Here is a 20,425-nt window from a genome sequence, read left to right as displayed (position 1 = left end):
CTGCTTCCTGTTGACGTGTTCGTCTTACAAAATAATGGTCATAACAGCCTTTAAATAAGTTTGTTTAATTCCAGGCACATTTTTGTAAGTTCTCGAGTCAATGCATATTCACTTCCCCTCGCTATTATTTTTTCTTTTATATCAATAGCGTTTTAATTTATTTTTTACAGGTTTTTATTTTGAATGTTAAAAAGGAAACAGTTTGTTAAACGTCACTCACCCTATTGAGCTTTTGATCAGAGCGGTGACCATCGTCCAAACATGGAGTCGGAGGTAAACAGAATAAGTATTTTTATTATTAAATACAAATATCACACTTTTATGTACGCATGTAGTGTTCGTGGGAGTTATGCTGCCGTAAGTTTTGCTTACAAACTTAATCAACTTGGCTAGCATTTCAAGTCAAGCTAACGCAGGGGTAGTGTAGTTGGTTTCGTTTTCCCCACTGTTTCTTGCTACATTAACTTCCTTGTTGAAATAACCTTGTCACACCTTGCTGGACACAGCTGTCTTTGTTTAATTTAATTATTACTAGTTTAGCCTCCATTTTGTCGACGTGGACGTCAGGCATTGGTGTTATTTTAACACTCGAGTTAGCTACCAACTGCCGACTGCTAGCTAACTTGGTTAGGAAATGAACAGAGCATTGTCCTGGGGACTAATGCTGCAGTTGAGGCGTAGTTTGAGTTGTTGTGCTTCTTATTGTCAGGTGATGACCAACCCGGAGGATATTGCCAAATTGTACAGACAGCTCAGCCTCTTTCCCTCACTGACCAGGGCAGACGTAGGACCTGTCATCACCTCCCAGTATGGAGGCGAATACAGCAACATATACACAGGTTTGTGTCCATGCATGCAAAGGTACCATTAGTTGTACCAGGCATTAATATGAACAAGACACTGAAGAAAAAATGGCAGTCTAATAATCTTTTTCCATCGCTATAGAATGGAGCCAACGTGATCTGGAGAGGAATGAGACTGTCAAGTTTTGTAAGCAGTACATTGTGTTCCATGATAACAAGTCGGTGGTCTTCTCGGCACCATCAGGGAACTGCACAGAGCTTCAAGGAGTGTAAGTGCAACTTTTGTTATTAACCCTCCTCTTGTGTTAGGGTCGGCACCGACACATTTTACATTTTAATGCATAAAAAGAATCACATAACATTTGTTTATTGCATTGAAGGCTTTTTGACTTTGTCAGGAAATTCTATTTCAACAAAATAAAACCAAAAAAATAATTTTTAGTACATTTTAAAATGGTCTGGTTGAAATTATGACCACTGTATTGTGAGTTGAGGTTATAATAATATGACTATAAAGCAATATTTTGAGCCACATTAGCCAACACAATGACAACCAGCTCCTTTTCTCATCATGTAAGCTTCAGGGGATTCTCATTTTGACCGCTTTTCCAGTATACCAGCAGAGAATTCATTCATTTGACTGGCTGATTTCACATTTACAATTTGGATCATGGAAAGAATGGCAAAAAGTACAGTGAACCAAGATCTGGACCTGTTCTGCTTTTTGATTTCACTTTATACTAAAGTTCTCTTGCTGAAAACAATAACTTTTTTCTACTTTTTCTTGACATTAATATATATGGGTCAAAATTCACCCCAACACCATAGATGTTTCTTTAGTGATTAATACTAAAATGAGAAAATAAAAAAAACTAATTGATTTAAGAGATATATTCTATAGCCCTCAGTAATAGCCAGGTAACAAAATAATTTTACCATTTTTGGAAATTGAAATCGAGGGGTATAGTGACAAAAAAAGGCCTACATGCCCACACCAAAAGTATTAAAACCAACATTTTCATGGATGAGAAAGCCTAAGAAGGTAACCAAGACATGAGAAGCAAATTTGATGGTAACTTATTGTTTTTAGTGTATTTTATACCCGATTTAATAATACATGGGTCAAAACCGACTAGTTAACATAAGAGATGATACCAGAAAGCTAACACAAGAGGAAGGTTAAATATATAAATGTATGACTTTGAGTAAGTTCTCAACAGTTCAGTTTTTTTTTTTTTTCAATATGGCAGCTTGCTAAGTAAAGATGCACCTTCTGGAGAAATGAAGGCAGTTGTTAGGAAGATCACAACCAAAGGAGAGGACAACCAGTTTCTGGAGGTTTGTTGTTTGGTCTGCTTAAAGCCTTGCTCAGTGTTGTCCCATGTAACCGTGAACCTGAACTAACCTCTCCTTTGCCTTCAATGCCCAGATTTGGAGTAAAAACATCAAGATGAAAAGCATCAATCTAACATCTTTAAAGAAACATGGGAACGTTTATGAAGATGGTGAGTTACTCCAAGGTTCACTAAAATGTTAAAAAAAACATTTTTTTTTTCAACTTGCTTCACTTTTCTGGTAAAAAAAAAACAAAACACGAGAACCTCACAAACCTCACAAACCTCACACACACTCAACAGGGGCTCCAGAAGCATCCAAAAACCATGTCTATATCACCTAAGAACATAATATTCTCTGTGTGCCTTGAAAAATCAGTCAAATTCATCAGAAATGACCGGAGTGACAGCTATTGCAGGGGTCTCAAAATCAATTTACTTGGGGGCCACTGGAGCTAGGGTCTGGGTGAAACTGGGCCACATCAGTTTTTTCCCAAAAAAACAAAAAAAAACGCATTTATTAAAAACTATATACAAACTTTTTCAGTGCTTTGGTTCCGATTTTCTACAATAAAAGCTCTGATAAAACATTCCACTGTTCTCAAATATCTTAATTTTTATTTTTCTGCACAAAATAAGATGAAAAATAAACAAATCAAGAATAAAGAAAATCAATCAATCAGTAATAAATAAATATAATAATAAAACGGCAAATAATAAAAACTTAAGAAACCACATATAGTTGGTGGGTAGACAAATTATTTTTTTCACATTAAAATGAACAAAGCATTATTAGAGCCCTGTAGACATGACAAAACACGACTGTAGTCACATTTATACTCTTTTTATTTACAACATATTGCGCAACTGCAGGGTCTTGAGACACATGCTAACTCGCAAACTAGAGAGCTAGCGACCTAAACGGTAGCCTTCAAGTTATTTCCTTTAAACTTAAAAAAGCCAAAAACTTACCACTTCCACACGGATGGGGAGGATAACTATTAACAGTTATTTAACCTTTAACATGAACATTAATCAAACGTAATAATTAAACATTACGTAAACATTAAACTTTCATATCAAGGCGGGGGCCTCAAACTAGTGTCCTGGCCGCGTCCGGGCCGCGTCTTTGAGACCCCTGGCTATTGTATGAGTTAATGTGACTTTTTTCCAAATTCTGTTCTACAGAACGATATAGTAGTTTGAGAAATAACCACAATGTGTTTTGTATCCACAGAAAACTTTGGTTGCTTGGTGTGGTCCCACTCGGAGACCCACCTCCTATATGTGGCTGAGGAAAAGAGACCAAAGGCAGAGTCTTTCTTCCAGGTATGCTGGGTTTGTCCGCAGGATTTTATTTTGGACATAAATCATCCCTTAATAGTATCTCACTGCCAATTTTAGTCCATATAATTAAATCCTTAGCACATACTTTCTTGTACATTGTCTCTGAAAATATCACTGTTATTAATCTTTTTTACCTTCTGATTTCAGAAGGAGTCTTCAGTGCTGTCTTCTACTGTGGATGAAGACGACTCTTCAGAGAGAAAGGCTGTCAAAGTATTAACTGAGCTGTTTTAGTACGCTTTTATTTACTAGTCTGGTTAATATAATTGTGCTTCTGCTTTGCTTGACTTACAGGGGAATCAGTTTGTGTTCTATGAGGACTGGGGAGAGACACTGGTTCATAAGAGCCACCCAGTGCTCTGTGTTCTGGACATCGAGAGTAACAACGTTTCCGTGTTAGAGGGAGTGCCTGAGAACATCTCACCAGGACAGGTCGGTATGATTTCATTTCGGTTTAAGATTATTTTGGTACTATGAATCTGAATCAAACACATTTATTTATTTATGTATCATTGGTGTCTTTTTCTATGTGACTCGACAGGCGTTTTGGGCGCCAAGCGACACGGGTGTGGTGTTTGTCGGATGGTGGCACGAACCCTTTAGACTCGGCCTCAAGTTCTGCCCAAACAGGAGGTGATTGCGGAGTTGAAATCTTCACTGGACCGGATTTAAACGCCTCATTTACTCCAGTATGGGATGTTTCTGTTTGCTCTCAGGTCGTCGTTGTTCTACGTAGATCTCACCGGAGGGAAATGTGGTAAGTAACTCGGATTTAGTTCCCATTCAGATTCAGATAAGGATGCGAAAAAAGCCCAAAAATTCACTTTTTTAAAATATACTGACAAGATGATTGGTATTATTGTGTCTCCCAGAGCGGTTGTCATCTGGAACCAGCGGAGTGTCCTCTCCCAGGCTGAGCCCAGACCAGTGTCGAATTATCTATCAAGAATATTCTGTTTATGGACCACACATGCAATGTAGCCGACTATGTATGGTAAAGCTTGTTCTACAGTACAATTCCCATTCATATTCTGTACACTATGGATATGATGGAGCACACTTCTCATTCTCGTTTTGTGGATGTTGTGTCTAGTATGATTGGTATACGAAGAAGACCTCAGTGGTGGTGGATGTGGTGAAGAGACCCGGAGAGGGTAAGTCACATTTATAGTCTTTAACGCTCACATTTTGTCTGAAATGTTTATTTGATTTTACAGATGGCTTCACCGGCATCTACTGTAGTCTGCTTCCACCTAAATGTTGGTCAGCTGACAGTCAGCGTATTATTGTTGCCTGTCCTCAGCGCAGCCGCAAGGTACTAATTATAGAAACTACTAGAATAAAAAGATGTTTTAAGTAAAATGTATCTTTGTCTTTAAGGAGCTCCTGATGGTGGATATAAACACAAGAAGTGTTACTTCTCTGACTTCGAGTGAGTTAATGTATTAAGTTCTGTTCTCTCTGTATCGTTAGATACATGGAATTTTTTTAGCAGAACTTTTTAATACTTCAGGTCCACTCAGTGATTAACAGTTATATCTCTTGATCTGTAGAGTCGGACATAGGTTCCTGGCATCTGTTGACTGTCGAGAGAGATCTGATAGTGGCAAGCTGCTCCTCCCCGAACTGCCCTCCAAGTCTGGTAGCATCCATCATGCACAATCTTTATTAATGTACTGTGAATGTACTAAATAGGATTGTTTAAATTGTAGAGGTATTTGTTCATGGTAATCCTCAAAACTGTATTCAGTTTATTATGAAGATGATATTAAGGTCAGATTGATTGAATTGGGCTTTATTTTCATAGACCAGGAACGCTGGGTGTAATTACCACCGCACAGGGTGCGCCATGCTGCGCCACCCTGCGCCATGAAAATGGAGCTAATTATATTAATTTGTGTTGTGTCTTCCCCAATCATCGTCTCCTAATGTCCAGAGGGTAGGTTTCCTTCCGGGCACCAGTTCTCAGGAGGAAGTGGTCTGGGTCACATTGGAGGAATCTCAAACATTGCCCGAAATTGATTGGCAGATCTTGACTTTTAACCCACCCCCAGAGGAAGACAACAGCCAGTACCGTAAGTGTAAAATTATAGTAGGGCTGGGCGATATGTAACAAAACTCATATCCCGATATATTAGAGAGAATATTGATATGCGATATGTTTTAGTGAATAATAAGTGAATTTAGACAAAAGTCAAAGCCAAATATGTGTGCAAAGTTTTATTAAAATATAAACAATTTTAGAGGAAAAATAGCCGCTGAAATAAAATATTATTTTCTGTTTTTTAAATAAAAAGTTAAATATTATGTTGAATTTTCAATGCAATCAGGCTGCACTCACAGTAGTCTCTCTGCAGCCGGGTTAGCAACGTTAGCGCTTCTGTCTCACGTTCCCCATGACAGACGGTAAACATGGTTGATACCGCCTTTAAAAAATCACGATGAAAAAATGTTGAATGAATGAAATATAGCAACACAAAAAAGTACATTAAATAAATTTATTAATTTAATAAAGTTTTTCTTTTTTTCCAGCTGGCCTCGACTTTGAAGCTTTGCTGATTAAACCAAAGGAGCCGAAGGATGACGTGAAGCTGCCTCTTATTGTGTATCCTCACGGTTGGTGAAATTTCATTATTTGCTTCAATCGATTCATTGTGCATGAAAAAAATATTTATTATTCATCTCAAGCGATTTTAAAACCTTTCCGACATACTAAATTATTTTTTTTATTAGCTCTGAACTACAGTCATCTAAATTATTGAAGGATTGGTGACGCCATTGTTATTGTTGTTGTCTATGAACCGATAGAGTCTTAACGTTTTTTTTTATTTTTTAAACAAAGTTTCAATGTTTATGTAGTCCTAAAACTCAAAAGTTCAGCAAAAATGCCCATTGCATATTTATCACCTAGCCCGGTTATTATTATTATTATTGCTCATACAGTAATAATATTGAACACAAGTGTCTGTATTTCATATTATTTCTTCTAGGGGGTCCGCACTCGGTGATTGTAGCTGACTGGCTCCTATCCAGTGCCGTGCTCTGCAGGATGGGCTTTGCTATGTTATTAGGTAATTCCATATACACACCATGCAATTTATACATGATTAAATGGTTTATGTTTTTAATATCCAGCCATCCAATATGTAGAGATTTGGTGGATAATTACTAATTATGGAGATCCATGCTTTGTTTTTTTTTTTTTTGCTTACTTTTTCAGTGAACTATCGCGGCTCGCTTGGATTTGGCCAGGATAATATCTTGTCGTTGCCTGGCAATGTTGGCATTCAGGACGTGAAAGATGTTCAAGTAAAAACATTTTTTTTATTTGTCTGTTTTCCATGCAGAAACCTTGAATATGTGATTGCAATTATGATAAGTCGCCGCTGTCTGTTTGTTCTTTAACAGTTTGCAGTTGAAAGTCTTCTCAAAGGTGATAAATTCGATCGGGAGAAGCTGGCCGTTTACGGCGGTTCCCACGGCGGTTTCTTAGCCTGCCACCTCATTGGCCAATATCCTGGTTTCTACAAGGCTTGTGTCGCTCTCAACCCCGTCGTCAATTTGGCCTCGATGGTTGGCAGCACAGACATCCCAGACTGGTACGGTTTGTGTGACCCGAACACGCTAACGATGCTAATGTCAATGTTCTGTGCTCATCCACCGTTTCTTTTCAGGTGCATGTCTGTGACTGGCTATGACTACGGTACGGATAGTCTTCACGACGCTGCTGTTTGGGAGCAAATGTTGGACAAATCTCCAATCAAACTCACTCCACACGTATGAGCATTTATTGTATGTTTTTTATAATTTGCGTGTGATAATGCATCTTATTACTTTGACACAGGTGCAGACCCCGGTCTTGCTCTTATTAGGGGAAGATGACAAGCGTGTGCCTCACAAACAAGGAATTGAATATTACAAAGCCTTGAAAACAAAGCAGGTCCCAGTCCGGTAAGCAACTTATAGCTACAGTAAACCTCGGATATATCGGAAATTCGCTCACAACGGACAGATAAAAAACAACCGATTTTTCTGTAATGCATTTCCAATAAAAATTCATTGCATATATCGGATTTTTTATAACGGATTTCGCCTATTTCGGACAAAATCTCCAGTCCCGTTCCAATGCATTTCCATTAAATTTCCCTCGCATATATCGGATGGCCGCATCGTGGCGCTCCGATTCGCCGAATCGTGACCAGGCCGCTATACGACGTCATTTGCAGCGTTTGCAGCGTTGCCTGCGCGTCCAGGTACATTGGAAACATAGTCAAGGAAGTGCCTTTTTATAACGGATAAAATCCGATTTGCGCATATACCGGATATAAATCCGATATATGCGTAAAACGGACATTTTCCGGTATACGCATATAACGGATTTCGCTTATATCGGACAAAACCAGTGGGAACAATTGAATCCGATATATCCGAGGTTTACTGTAGAATATTCTATCAGATACGAGTTGCATTCAGTGGCTCGGTTACTTATGATGTCATTCTCCGCCGTGTAGCTTACTGATGTACCCAGGAAACAACCATTCCCTGTCCAATGTGGATGCCGAGTCCGATGGCTTTGTGAACAGCGCTTTGTGGATCACACAACACTTAAATAAACAGATTTGATTGTCCGTGCTAGGAAAAAGATAGTGTACATACCTTCAAAAGGAGCACTTCTCAGACTAGATCACGCCTCATAACTGTACATTTCATTCAATGTCTTCACTAATATGAATGATTTATACATTTTTAAAATGTTTTAACTATTCTAAAAGTCGAATAAAGAAATGAAAATTAGGGTTAACTTCCAATTGAATTTAACAGCACTATGAGGGTAAAGGTGACTCTGATGAGGGTTCATTCATTCATCCCTTCTGTGGACCCGGTGTTGTCGCGCACGCTCCCAACAGTTGTACGTGCGCGGCCACGCAGACACGCGTGATGCCTGATGGCAGGAGCGGCAAGGATGAGCCAGCTGAGCGGATGACAACACAACACAATAGAGCCCACTGCTGGGGAAGTATTTTCAGGACAAATGGAGGAGCCACGTATTAATGGAGGAGAGGTGCGTGTACGGTGAGTGTCTTTTGTGCCTTCCCACTCCTAAAATTACTAAAAAAAAAAAAAAATCTACGATAATTTTGAGAGTTGGCGGTGCAGATTAATTATTATGTAAGGCATCAGACTACATGTAGCAGGTAGCCGTGTTCATATGAGCAATAAACTAACTCTTTAATGTATTTATAGGTAAAATACACAGTAATATATGCTGCTGGAGACTCGTTAAATAGACAATTAAATAGTGCGAGGAAAGTCTGAATGTTTTACGGAGAGGATTCGACACCGACATGTGTGACGTCACACAAAGCAACGACTTCTGTTCCGGGCAACAGCTGGCCCCTTCTACAACAAGGCAAATGGTACTTGGAATCTGTTTTAATTCATCTGGAGCTTGTTATATACATTATTTTTGTATTTATCTCCCATTTCTTTTCAAACGGTGTAAATTATACAATGAAATAACACAATAACTTTCAATACAATATCATTCACTGTCAATATAAAATGTACCTCCATTTTGCATTCCCTTCAAATCACCCAAAGCGACTTTCATTGTCTGAAACAATGACAGATGAGGGATTGACAGCTGTGGTATGACTGACAAGCAGATTTAACCAATCCCTCAATTGTATATTGGGCAGTGAGCACCAGCGTCCAATCCTCTTGGATTAGAGGAGGGATTATGTCTTGGATTTGCCTATATCTTGCCTATATCCCGGTATCTGGCCCATCACAGATTGAGTTGAGTGTTTTCTGATTCCACAAGGACAAGCGCGTAAATTTGCACGGGGGGATGTGGGGTTCGTGACCCCCGTAAAAATCTAGTAAATCCACGCCTTGAACTTGTCCGCGTTCTTGAACCAACCGTGTAGCTCCTACCGGTGTTCTTGATGAATGTGTGTCCCAAAGAATTTCCCTAAACTCTTGATGCGCTTCTCCGAGATGGAACGGACGGGTGTTCCCGCGATGAAAAATGGGAATTTGTTCGTCACGCTGCCCTTTTTCAAGACCAAAGATCTTGATTTCGATGCCTAGAATGACATGCCACCAGGTAGCGACTCAGGTGGTCACTGTCGGGTCATCCATGAAGGTGCGGATCCTACAACCCACGGTTGGATCCCAGACTTCGACTTTGGGCCTCTGCATTCTGGTTCAACCCCCCCAACCTAAACACAAAGCGTGAATGGAAGCTAGCGGGGGTTAGCTTAGTTTAGCATGCTCGTGTGGTTGTTTGTGTTGTTCTGTGAATTGAACTGAATTAGCATTGATGTATACAGTACCGTTTCTTCTATCTGATTTTTTAAAAATCTTGGATTCGCCTATATCTTGCCTATATCCCGGTATCCGGCCCATCACAGATTGAGTTGAGTGTTTTTTGATTCCACGGGGGATGTGGGGTTCATGACCCCCGTAAAAATCTAGTAAATCCACGTCTTGAACTTGTCCACGTTCTTGAGCCAACCGTCCAGCTTTTACCAGCGTTCTTGTTTGTCCCTGAGACTGCTGTCAAAGAATTTCCCCAAACTCTTGATCCGCTTCTCTGAGATGGAAGGGACGGGTGTTCCCGCGATGGAAAATCGGAATTTGTTCATCACTTTGCCCTTTTTCAAGACCAAAGATCTTGATTTCGATGCCTATAGAATGACATTCCACCAGGTAGCGACTCAGGTGCTCACTGTTGGGTCATCCATTAAGGTGCAGATCGGGGGTTGTTGGATCCCAGACTTCTTCGACTTTGGGCCTCTGCATTCTGGTTCAACCCCCCAACCTAAACACAAAGCGTGAATGGAAGCTAGCGTGGGTTAGCTTAGTTTAGCATGCTTGTGTGGTTGATTGTGTTGTTCTGTGAATTGAGATTTAGCATAGTACCGTTTCTTCTATCTGATTTAATCTTTTTTCTTTTTTTTTTTTTTTTTTCTTCTAGAATCCATGATGTCCATCCCTGTACTTGACATCAATTTATCCCGGGATTGTATATTCGGGGACCATGTCCAACTGCAACTTCTGTGTTTTTAGGGCTAAAGTCTTAGACCGAAGAACCATCTTATCTGTGATGGGTAGGTAAAAACTGAGAGGCCAGGAGTTGGCCACGCTGGTTTCAAAAAGAGATATTAATTCATTGCTCTTCAGAGTATTCTCCCCAATGCCTCATTTTGCCATATAAAAATGCCTTTAAATATTCGAGCCAAGCCATCACAGAACAAGCTGTCTCCGGCCTTAAAGGGTACCGGGCACACAGATGGCAATGCATCTCATTCACGCTTTTCAAAGTCCACAAAACAGGGGAAAGGTAAACAAACCAAGGCCGTCTCTACACCAGGATGCCGCTCGGGACTAGAACCTGGCTCAGTGTCGGGGGGACTATCAGAAAAACACGTGGGTCAAGGATCTGTGTCAAGTACCGGTCCAAAGAAGCCAGTAGTAAAAAATAAAGGCCACACTCCTGATTCAGTACCCGTACCAGCAGGTAAACCTTTGTCGATGGAAAACATTCAGTCTTTGAGCGCTGCTTATGGCACTTCAAGCAACATGTACCCCTGTGAGCAGGAAACTTTGGAGACAGTTGGCAGTTACCCTGTAGGCACCATGACAGTGGGTTCGAGCACCAGCCACCCCCCTTACAGTGGCCGAACAACCGTTATGGGCAGTACCCCAAACATCAACTCCACTGAACTGAATCACTACGGAAACCAAACCTTTATCCCCGCGGGGACGTGTAGTCTCCAGCGGCATCTTTCTGGGACACATCCACCGACAAAGGATCTAGTCGGTCAGTTTGATCTCCACGTTCAGCTAAAGGAGCTCCAGTGGGAAAATGACAACCTGAGAAGAGAACTGGATGGAGAGAAGGATGGAAGGATAAGTCACAGTATTAACGTCAACTTGTGTAGTCCAGATGTCAAGAGAGACAAAGGCGTTAGACGGGAACAGGCACCAAGGACTCCTGCCCTGAAGGACTGCTATCGGGCGGATCAGGATGCTATTCAGGTAAGACCATATTTTTATTCAAGTAAGAATATATACTGAGGGAACATTCACTGAAATGTTACTTCACCTTGTACCAATAATATCATTTATTATTATATAAATTTTGTATTATATAATTTTTTTAATATATAATATTTTTTATATAAAAATTATTATATATATTTTTTATAAATTGTTAAAAATTATTATGTAATTTTTATAATTTTTAAATTTGCTAATTTATAAATAATTAATCTTATATATATATATATTATATTATTTAATATAATTATTAAATAATAATATTTATAATAATATAATTTATAATATCTTTCTGATATTTCCATGGGTGGGTGTGGAAGGGACTTTGTTTGGGTTTTAGTTTGTAGTTCAGTCTGTACAGATAAATAATTAATATTTCAAATAAGGGGATTAGGCATGAAAGGAGGTCATGACAGAAAATTATTGAGAACCATTGCCTTAAGGCAGTGGTGAGGAAACTACGTCCCGGGGGCCACATGCGGCCCACCGAGCGTTTGAATCCGGCCAGCCAGTTGCTTTCTCAGTATTTCAACTTTTAACATACAAATTGGCAACATGACTTGCAAGTCTAATGTCATATTTAATAATAAAAAAAAAAACTGTAAAATTACATAGTTTGATGTGGTCTAATGATTAAAGGGACATGAGAACATACAGCTAATTTTACAGATACAATTAGACAAATAATTCAAGAAAAATTATAAGCATAAAATAGTGTGTGTGTTAAATATATGTTCTGCCCCCCAGACAATTTTTTTTAACTCAATGCCGCCCACATTTGCCCACCCCTGCCTTAAGGTGAGCAGTCTCCTTGTCTTTGGAAGTGAATTGCTGCCCCCATGTGGACATAATTAGCCACTACCAGCTTTTCAAATAAAGACAAGTCTGATTTCCACATCTTCAAATATTTCTATTTACGTCTTTTTGCATGTGATTTAGATTTTTCTGCTGCAAATGGAAAATAACAGAACATGTTTGCTGTTTTACTTCCTTTGTTTTAGTTTCCATTGACAGTCCAAGAGCTCCAGGAAAAGCTGAGGGCCCACAGGGAGATGAACAGCTGCCTGCAGTCACAGCATCAGCAAGGAACCTTTACCTCCTGCCGTGAACGCCACCTGGACCAGGACCACAGAGGGGGACTAAGCCCTGGCCACGCTCCCAAACAAACCCCGAGCATTCTCCACAGTCCCGGACTAAAGAACAGCCCGAGAGCCAGCCCATCTAACACGTACAGTCCAAGGCAGCAAGAAGCTGACATCATCGTTCACAGCCCGGCCAACACCCTGAAGCCCGGGACGAGGCACAGCCCAAATCAAATGGCGGCACCCAGCCCTGCTTTGGTACCACGTTGCAACCCGTGCCAAGTACCGGGATGTGACGGCTTCTCTTCACCTCCACGGGATCCATCACAAGAGAATTTTCTGTACCTGCAGTCAGAGCACGAGCGTCAGGCTCATGAGCTTTTCCTACTGAAGAAAACCATGGAAGAAATGGAGATGAGAATTGATTCTCAGAAACAGACGCTTGGTGCCCGAGATGAGAGCATCCAGAGGCTCCTGGAGATGCTTCAGGGTCAAGGCCAAGTTCAGGGACAGCGGAGCCGGGGGCAAAGAACAAGCATTTTAGATATGGCGGCCATGGAGGCTGAAGCCCAGTTGGGAAACATGCACGTGAGAGAGGTGAGTTTTTGACTGAAATTTCTTAAAGGGGCCCAGTACTACACATACTGTATACATAGGGTTGTGTAATGTTTCTATATTATCCTATTAATAGGATATTAATATTATAGAATATTATCATATTAATACAAATTTCCCCGCTGAGGGACGAATAAAGGCATATCTTAATCCAGGGGTGGGCAAACTTTTTGACTCGCGGGCCGCATTGATTTAACAAAATTGACGGGGGGGGGGGCAGACTATATAGTATTTTACATGCAACAGTCCTATTTTTACGCATGTAAAAGTGTCATGCAATCTGCTATATGTGCACTTTGAAATCATTTATTTGATATAAAGTGTGTTGGAAATTAAATGTATTATTATTTTTATTATTATTATTGTCTTTATTATTACTATTTTATATATATATTGTTATATTTGATTTGTTATTATTAGTTATAGTAATGTTATTATCATTATATTATTATTATTATTATTATTGTTAATAATAATAACAATAATAATATTACGACTATTATTATATTAATATTATTAACAACAATATGAATATAATAGTGATATTATTATTATTAACATTATTATTATTATTATTATTGTCATTATTTTTATTTTTATTTTAATTTTATTTTATTTTATTTTATTTTATTTTATTTTATTTTATTTTATTTTATTTTATTTTATTTTATTTTATTTTATTTTATTTTATTTTATTTTATTTTCATTTTCATTTTCATTTTCATTTTTATTTTTATTTTTATTTTTATTTTTATTTTTATTTTTATTTTTATTTTTATTTTTATTTTTATTTTTATTTTTATTTTTATTTTTTTATTTTTTCCAGGAGCATTTTGTACACAACAGACCACATCAAATAACGAAATTGATAAAGCAGCTACCTCAACCATCAAAAAGTTGGCCCAAGCCACGATGCCAGGTTATGTGTTGAGTTTAAATGAAATACTTTGGAAAAAACAGGCGGGCCATATTGAAACACTTGGCGGGCCGCATGTGGCCCCCGGGCCGTAGTTTGCCCACCCCTGTCTTAATCCATACCAGTGCTTAAATAATGCCTGGACTGGAAAACAACCTCACTCCGTATTTTGCCACAAATGACTATAATCGGCCAAATACTTATATTATATTATATTATTGAGAAAGCTACTTCCATTGACTGAGAAATAATAAGTTGTGTTGTTATCCGTGAGACCAGGTGGACGAGCAGCATGCTGCCTTCTGCCTTGTTTATTTTTAACTCTAAAATCTTCTTAACTCTTCAATTTGCCGTTCCTCTCCGTGAGTGGGTACACATGTCAAGTATTGTTTACACCGTGATTTTTTTTTATATTTACCCTTTTGGTGTGCCTCTCCATGGATGTACGCTGCACCAAGTCAAACGTGTGTCAGTGAATGTGATGATACACGTACATCTGGAGGCCTGGCGGCTTAACGTTTCCACACAAGCCACTCCCCTTCTGGGCTCGGGCACGGGATATTAACCCATGCTGGGTGTCAGTGTGGTGATTACGGGTGGTTCAATGCAATGGTTCCTGTGTGTGTATATGAGGTAAGTACTTGTTAACACACATAGACACACTGTGTCGTATGCTATTTTTAACTGCTTGACGGCTTGCTTGCTTGCTTGCTTGCTTGCTTTAACGCGTGTGTACCTATGAAGAATATGGGCGGCTTGTATCCAAAGTCCTAAGGTGTATTCACTTGTTTGGGTTTATTCTGTACTTTGCTCACATGACACCTGATGTTTTTTTTTGCAACATTGTATTCAACTGGAATATTAACACATTTTCAATACGATTGATGCGCTATTCAAGATTTACATGAACTTGATGCAACAATAATTACATTTGTGTCCTTTAAGGACACTTTGCATAAACAAATGTAATAACAATTGGAACCTTTAATGTTAATTGGCATTGTAAGAAATATTTTCATAGAGGATGACATTCATTATTGGAACAAAGTATTGGAAATTATAACCTTAGTAGACTATTTATGTTGTTTATGATGTTGTTTGGTATAGAGACAGTGCCACTGAGGAAAAGACAGGAAGCAGAACTGGAGATAGCAGAGATGAGGATGCTGAGGTTCTCAATGGGAGTGACCGGGATGGATAGGATCAGGAAGGAGTACATTACATGTTAAAGGCCTTGGAGATAAAGTCAGAGAGGCCAGACTGTGATGTTAGGGACATGTCCAGAGTCACAGTACATGTTGGAGTACAGAGATGAGGATGCTGAGGTTCTCACTGGGAGTGACCAGGATGGATAGGATCAGGAAGGAGTACATCAGAGAGACATGAAGGAGGACATCAGATAGAATACAAATACGGAAGTGTGAATATATTGGTAGAAGGATGCTGCGTTTAGAGCTGCCCGGTAGAGAAAGAGGAAGGTAGAGGAAGACCAAAAAGGAAGTTAAGAAGGAGGACATTATGTCTGAACAAAACGATCATGAGATGCTGGATAAAGAGTGCAACCTACCACTCAGAGTGTTTGTTTTGTTTGTGAAATAACGGGCGGCACGGCGGTCGAGTGGTTAGCGCGCTGACCTCGCAGCTAGGAGACCAGGGTTCAATTCCACCCTTGGCCATCTCTGTGTGGAGTTTGTATGTTCTCCCCGTGCATGCGTGGGTTTTCTCCAAGGAACTCCGATTTCCTCCCACATTCCAAAAACATGCTAGGTTAATTAGCGACTCCAAATTGTCCATAGGTATGAATGTGAGTGTGAATGGTTGTTTGTCTATATGTGCCCTGTGATTGGCTGGCCACCAGTCCAGGTTGTACCCCGCCTCTCGCCCGAAGACAGCTCGACCCTCGTGAGGAAAAGCGGTAGAAAATGAATAAATGAATGAATGTTTGTGAAATAAAAAAAAACAAAACAAGGTCATTGCAGTTCGAATCCAGAGTACTCCAATTTACAGATATCAACCTGCAGTTCCAGAGCCTTTTGTAGTACCAGCAGTACCCACAGAGGGGCAGTGCTCTATTGCTTTGGTACCCACATGCAGACACAGATGAGAAGCATAAATCAGGACCAAATCGACCCCCCCTCCCCCGCCCCCCCTGCCCCAGCTGCCTGGTCTCTGCATGCCAAGTAATAACAGCCGCACCACTGTTGCCTGACCTGCTACTAAAGGTATATACGCATGCACATACTGGGAGATTACATCTATTTTATTACATGCATAACCAGCTATTTATTTGATTTAATGTAGATTTTAAGGCAGGGGTCTCAAATTTACCTGGGGGGGCCGCTGGACATAGGCATAAAGTATCGGGAGAGAAAGACAGCGTATGAATGTCATGACAATGTTAAACTTCTAAATTTGTACTTTTCCTCGGCAATGAAGAAGGGTTGGAATGCGATGTGATGAATCTGTGTGCTTCTATGTACGCGGTGCATATGACACCCTTGCCTTCAGGCTAGAATTTAACTTTTTGACCGTATCCTTCTCTCAGGATGTCGGCACTTATTGCTATAGTGTTACCTTTTGAGCCTATTAATTCCATATGCTGGCTGCTTGACACATGTGGAGCAGAGATGGCAGCATTTGATTGTGTTTCTGTTGCATGACTTCAATCACCCACTGGGGATACAACAGTGCTGTTAGTACAGGTATACTGTACTCGGTGAGAAATGACTGAAAACACAGGAGTCACACATAGTCAGTGGGCAGTGGCAGACATGCTTTTAGCGTAGTAATCCCTGCTTATCCGCAAGTGACATAGACAAGAAGATAATGGCTGCCTCCTCCAATTTCACTGGGATAACTTACAGGAATGGGAGCTGCAGAAAGACGAGAAATTACTTCATTACTTAACAATTAAAAGACCGAAAAAGATTAGGACTATAAGGAGGAGTATAGAATAAGAATGGATGGTTTGGATTAACAGGCCAGCCAACACTAAATGGTGGACCTCGGACTGGATTCAAGTCCAGTGATGGCCCTTTATGTGAACAAATAAAGTCAATGGGGAAATACAAGAAAATATTCTCATGCTTACGGACTGATCGCACCAACAGTTTGAGGGCAAAATTACTTACGATTAACGTGACAGCAAACGCAATGACGTCACGACCGGAACAACCCATGAGGTTCGACCGGTTGTACCCTGGAATAGACTTTCCCAGTGTAGTCGGATCTCCCCATCCGGTTCCCCTTCTTAAAGAGGAGGACCAACACCCCAGTCGGCCAATCCAAAGGTACTGTTCCCGACTTCCAGCCAAGATAGTCACTCAACATCCAGAGTCTTGAGGAATTCCGGGCGAAAGTCATCAACCCTCAGAGCGTTGCCACCGAGGAGCATCTGACCACCCCAGATACCTCAGCCACGGTGATGGAACCGTCCGCGTGGAACTGTCCTCTGACTCGGCTATGTCAGTGGGATTGAGAAGGGCCTCAAAGTATTCTTTCCACCGTCCAACTACATCCTCAGTCAAGGTCAGCAGGCCCCCAGTCCCCAATGTAAACAGTGAGAACTGGGCACTGTTTCATCTTTCTGAGGCGCCGTACCTCTTTGCCAGAACCTCTTAGATGAAAACCGAAAGTCGTGCTCCATGGCTTCACCGAATTCCTCCCACGCCCAAGTTTTTACCTCGACCACCGCATTCCAGTGCACACCAACCAACCAAGTTCAGTCTGTGATCAGTTTCTCTAGTATTTCAAATTGGAGGGGGGGCCAAAAATGTCTGTCCCGTTGGGGGGTCGTGACAGAATATAATTGAGATGCACTGTTCTAATTGAAGACCCCCGATTAAGGAATTTTTGGGTAAGACTTTTGCGTTTTGTGGTTGTTGACCCACTAAAGGTCAAGGTATTGAACAAGGTTTGCTTTCAACAGTTTGTAGAACTCAAAATCATTTAGTGCAGAACTTAATAATGTCCACCATATTTTTTGCGTACATGCGGTCTGTTGTGTAGGGATCGTTATAGCTAAAAGCTAGCATGAATTATTCATAGAAGCAATGTGCATGTGCAGGCAGAAAGTGATCTTGTATCGATGTTGGCATGCCAGACGTCTTTGAGAACGCCTGAGAACAGACCGACTGGAGTATAAGTTAGACAAAGACTGAGTATATTATATTATAGATCATATCACCTGTATTTTATTGACAGAGAGCATAAAAAAGGAAACTAAAGAGGTAAGAATACATTAGTAGAACTCTAGTAAAAGTACACAAAGCTTTTTATTCCATGCTCGGAGCCGTGGATGTTGAGTAGCGCAAAGATGATGAGCCGCCAAGCTTGTTTTTATCGGGTTCCTCCTCAAGAGCTTCATCGGCGGAACCAGCAAGCTGATCCACCTGAGACCAGGGCTCAGGGCTTCTTTGATATGAAGGTAGGACAGTTGCTAGTTAGTAATAGTTCAGCTTTATTCATAAACATGCTGTTGTATAGTATAAAAAACTATTTTTAACCGGTTTAACTGTTATTTCAGCAGCTTACAAGGCAGGTAGTTTGGATATCAGCCACCAATGCGACTTAAATTATTGAATAGTTCTGCAGTAATACGAGCCGAAGTAGAGGAGTTTCCACTGTCCTTAATGAAGATATACAGTAGGACGCTGTTGCCTAGCAGTGGGATTTCATTGCAATCCAAGTTTGTTTCTAATGTCGCATACAGAAGCTCTCGCTCTCAACTCAGTTCTTTAAGTCGTTAAAACTGTGAAACACGAACAAATACAACCACAGTATTTAGTTTTTGGACATACTTGGTCATTTGTCCGCGTATTAAGGAAGTTCACATGCAAAAACGAAATGCATTAGAGACACAAATAAATCTGACTGAATTCATTGCAGGTGAAAAGACGCTGTTAGACAGTATATGCAGTATAATATTAGACATTTTTTGTTTTAAACTACACCAATACAATCCACTTTATTTATATAGCACATTTTATCAACAGAGTTTCCAAAGTGCTGCACAGACTAGTAAAATAAAAAAGTAAAAATAAAATACAATAAAGGTACAAATTGAATTTAATCCAAAACTAAAAGATCAAATAAGAAATAAAATAGTAAAATATGTATTAAAATATTAAAAACAAGAAGCAAAGCAATAAAAGTGTATATATATATAAAAAAATAAAACCAATTAAAATAAAAAAGAACTAAAAGACACAGGACCATACGACTCACTCCGAGTTAAAAGCCAGAGAATAAAAATGGCTTTTAAGACGAGATTCAAAGCTTTTTTTACTTGGGGCCAACCACAACCACAAGTCTCGTCTTGGGCACAACAAGTTGGATGAGGTCCGAGATGTATTTGGGGGGCCAGCCCATTTAACACCTTAAAAACAAACAATAAAATCTTAAAATCAATATCAAAGCGACAGGCAAACAATGCAGGGAGGCCAAAATTGGGGTGATGTGCTCGCCCGTTTTGGTGCAGAGTTCTGGACTAACTGTAAACGGTAGAGAGACTTTTGGCTAATTCCAGACTAAAGTGCATTACGGTTAGTCCAGAGGTGATGAAATAAAAGCGTGCATGACTTGCTCAAAGTGTCGCAAAGATAAAAAAATATTTCATTTTAGATAAAAGCACAAGATTTTATAACTGCATTTAATTTGTTTATTGAGTTTAAAATCACTATTATGACGCCAACGCTGCTTGCTGAGGGACGAATGCTTGTTTTTGAGGGGGCCGAAGTCTATAGGGGGGCCTTTTATAGTTGAGGAGGATAGCTTCCGACACCTTATGTTGTTGCAGTTATTAATATTAAGGGAAAAGGGAATTTTATTTGTCTAATATGTGATGTGCACTTTGTGATTACAGAATACCACAACACCTTTCTGTTTTGATCCTGACGTTATCTGGCAGGTAGATATCCAGTACTCATTTTTTTTTATCTTTCTATTTTCATCCCGGCTTTAATTCCTCTGACATTGGAATGCAATGGAATGCAATTCATACTGAATGCTGTTTTCATGTACTGTATTACATTGGTTATCATACAGAATTCCACAAGACACAGTGGAATTGATTCAGTAGCATACTCTGAGTGGGTAATGTTGCATTGGATCGAAGCAGTTGAAGCATTTAAATAAAAAAAAATACAGTCCAAACATTCTTCCTTGCATGTGCTTTTGCAGGATATTTACAGCACTTTGCTCGGGGCAATGTTGATGTCAGGGATCGTAATGGAGGTCAGATGCTTACATGTTGCCTGTAGG

At 39.8% G+C, this 20,425-nt stretch overlaps 2 protein-coding genes across 6 annotated transcripts in view; both read left to right on the top strand.

The window, feature by feature from the left end:
• The first annotated feature begins 172 nt into the window (after positions 1-172).
• On the top strand, positions 173-8,126 carry apeh (acylaminoacyl-peptide hydrolase). 4 transcript variants are annotated; one of them, XM_058083421.1, is made up of 23 exons: positions 173-273; positions 710-839; positions 946-1,072; positions 2,054-2,141; positions 2,233-2,308; positions 3,375-3,466; positions 3,632-3,697; positions 3,779-3,916; positions 4,026-4,117; positions 4,201-4,241; positions 4,357-4,478; positions 4,578-4,638; positions 4,702-4,799; positions 4,865-4,916; positions 5,038-5,126; positions 5,421-5,559; positions 6,017-6,100; positions 6,475-6,555; positions 6,705-6,793; positions 6,893-7,083; positions 7,159-7,261; positions 7,329-7,435; positions 7,996-8,126. In XM_058083421.1, the coding sequence occupies exons 1-23, from the start codon at positions 262-264 to the stop codon at positions 8,105-8,107; spliced, it is 2,190 nt and encodes a 729-aa protein (XP_057939404.1). In that variant the 5' UTR covers positions 173-261; the 3' UTR covers positions 8,108-8,126. The 4 variants fall into 4 exon arrangements, with proteins under 4 accessions (XP_057939404.1, XP_057939403.1, XP_057939402.1 ...); XM_058083420.1 differs by lacking the exon at positions 173-273 and adding an exon at positions 283-357; XM_058083419.1 differs by lacking the exon at positions 173-273 and having other exon boundaries at positions 494-839; positions 3,635-3,697.
• A 157-nt stretch (positions 8,127-8,283) lies between these two features.
• The window catches only part of LOC131136511 (ERC protein 2-like), a 122,361-nt gene continuing 110,219 nt past the window's right edge, over positions 8,284-20,425 (top strand). For both annotated transcript variants that reach the window (XR_009131749.1, XM_058083417.1), the window contains exons 1-3: positions 8,284-8,557; positions 10,467-11,530; positions 12,553-13,230. Coding sequence is in view for 1 of the 2 variants with exons in the window: in XM_058083417.1 (XP_057939400.1) it covers positions 10,709-11,530; positions 12,553-13,230 (1,500 nt within the window). In the remaining variant the exon portion in view is untranslated. The remainder of the gene's footprint in view (positions 8,558-10,466; positions 11,531-12,552; positions 13,231-20,425) is intronic.

The sequence above is a fragment of the Doryrhamphus excisus genome, chromosome 10 (genome assembly GCF_030265055.1).
Source record: "Doryrhamphus excisus isolate RoL2022-K1 chromosome 10, RoL_Dexc_1.0, whole genome shotgun sequence".
NCBI lineage: Eukaryota > Metazoa > Chordata > Actinopteri > Syngnathiformes > Syngnathidae > Doryrhamphus > Doryrhamphus excisus.
This window is presented reverse-complemented; position numbering and strand designations above follow the sequence as displayed.

Excerpts from the sequence above, each read along its gene's own strand:
- apeh (XM_058083418.1), top strand. The coding sequence starts at position 635 with ATGAACAGAGCATTGTCCTGGGGACTAATGCTGCAGTTGAGGCGTAGT. Across the intron at positions 1,073-2,053 it reads TGCACAGAGCTTCAAGGAGT|CTTGCTAAGTAAAGATGCAC; the intron begins GTAAGTGCAACT and ends TCAATATGGCAG. Across the intron at positions 4,800-4,864 it reads GTCCTCAGCGCAGCCGCAAG|GAGCTCCTGATGGTGGATAT; the intron begins GTACTAATTATA and ends TTTGTCTTTAAG.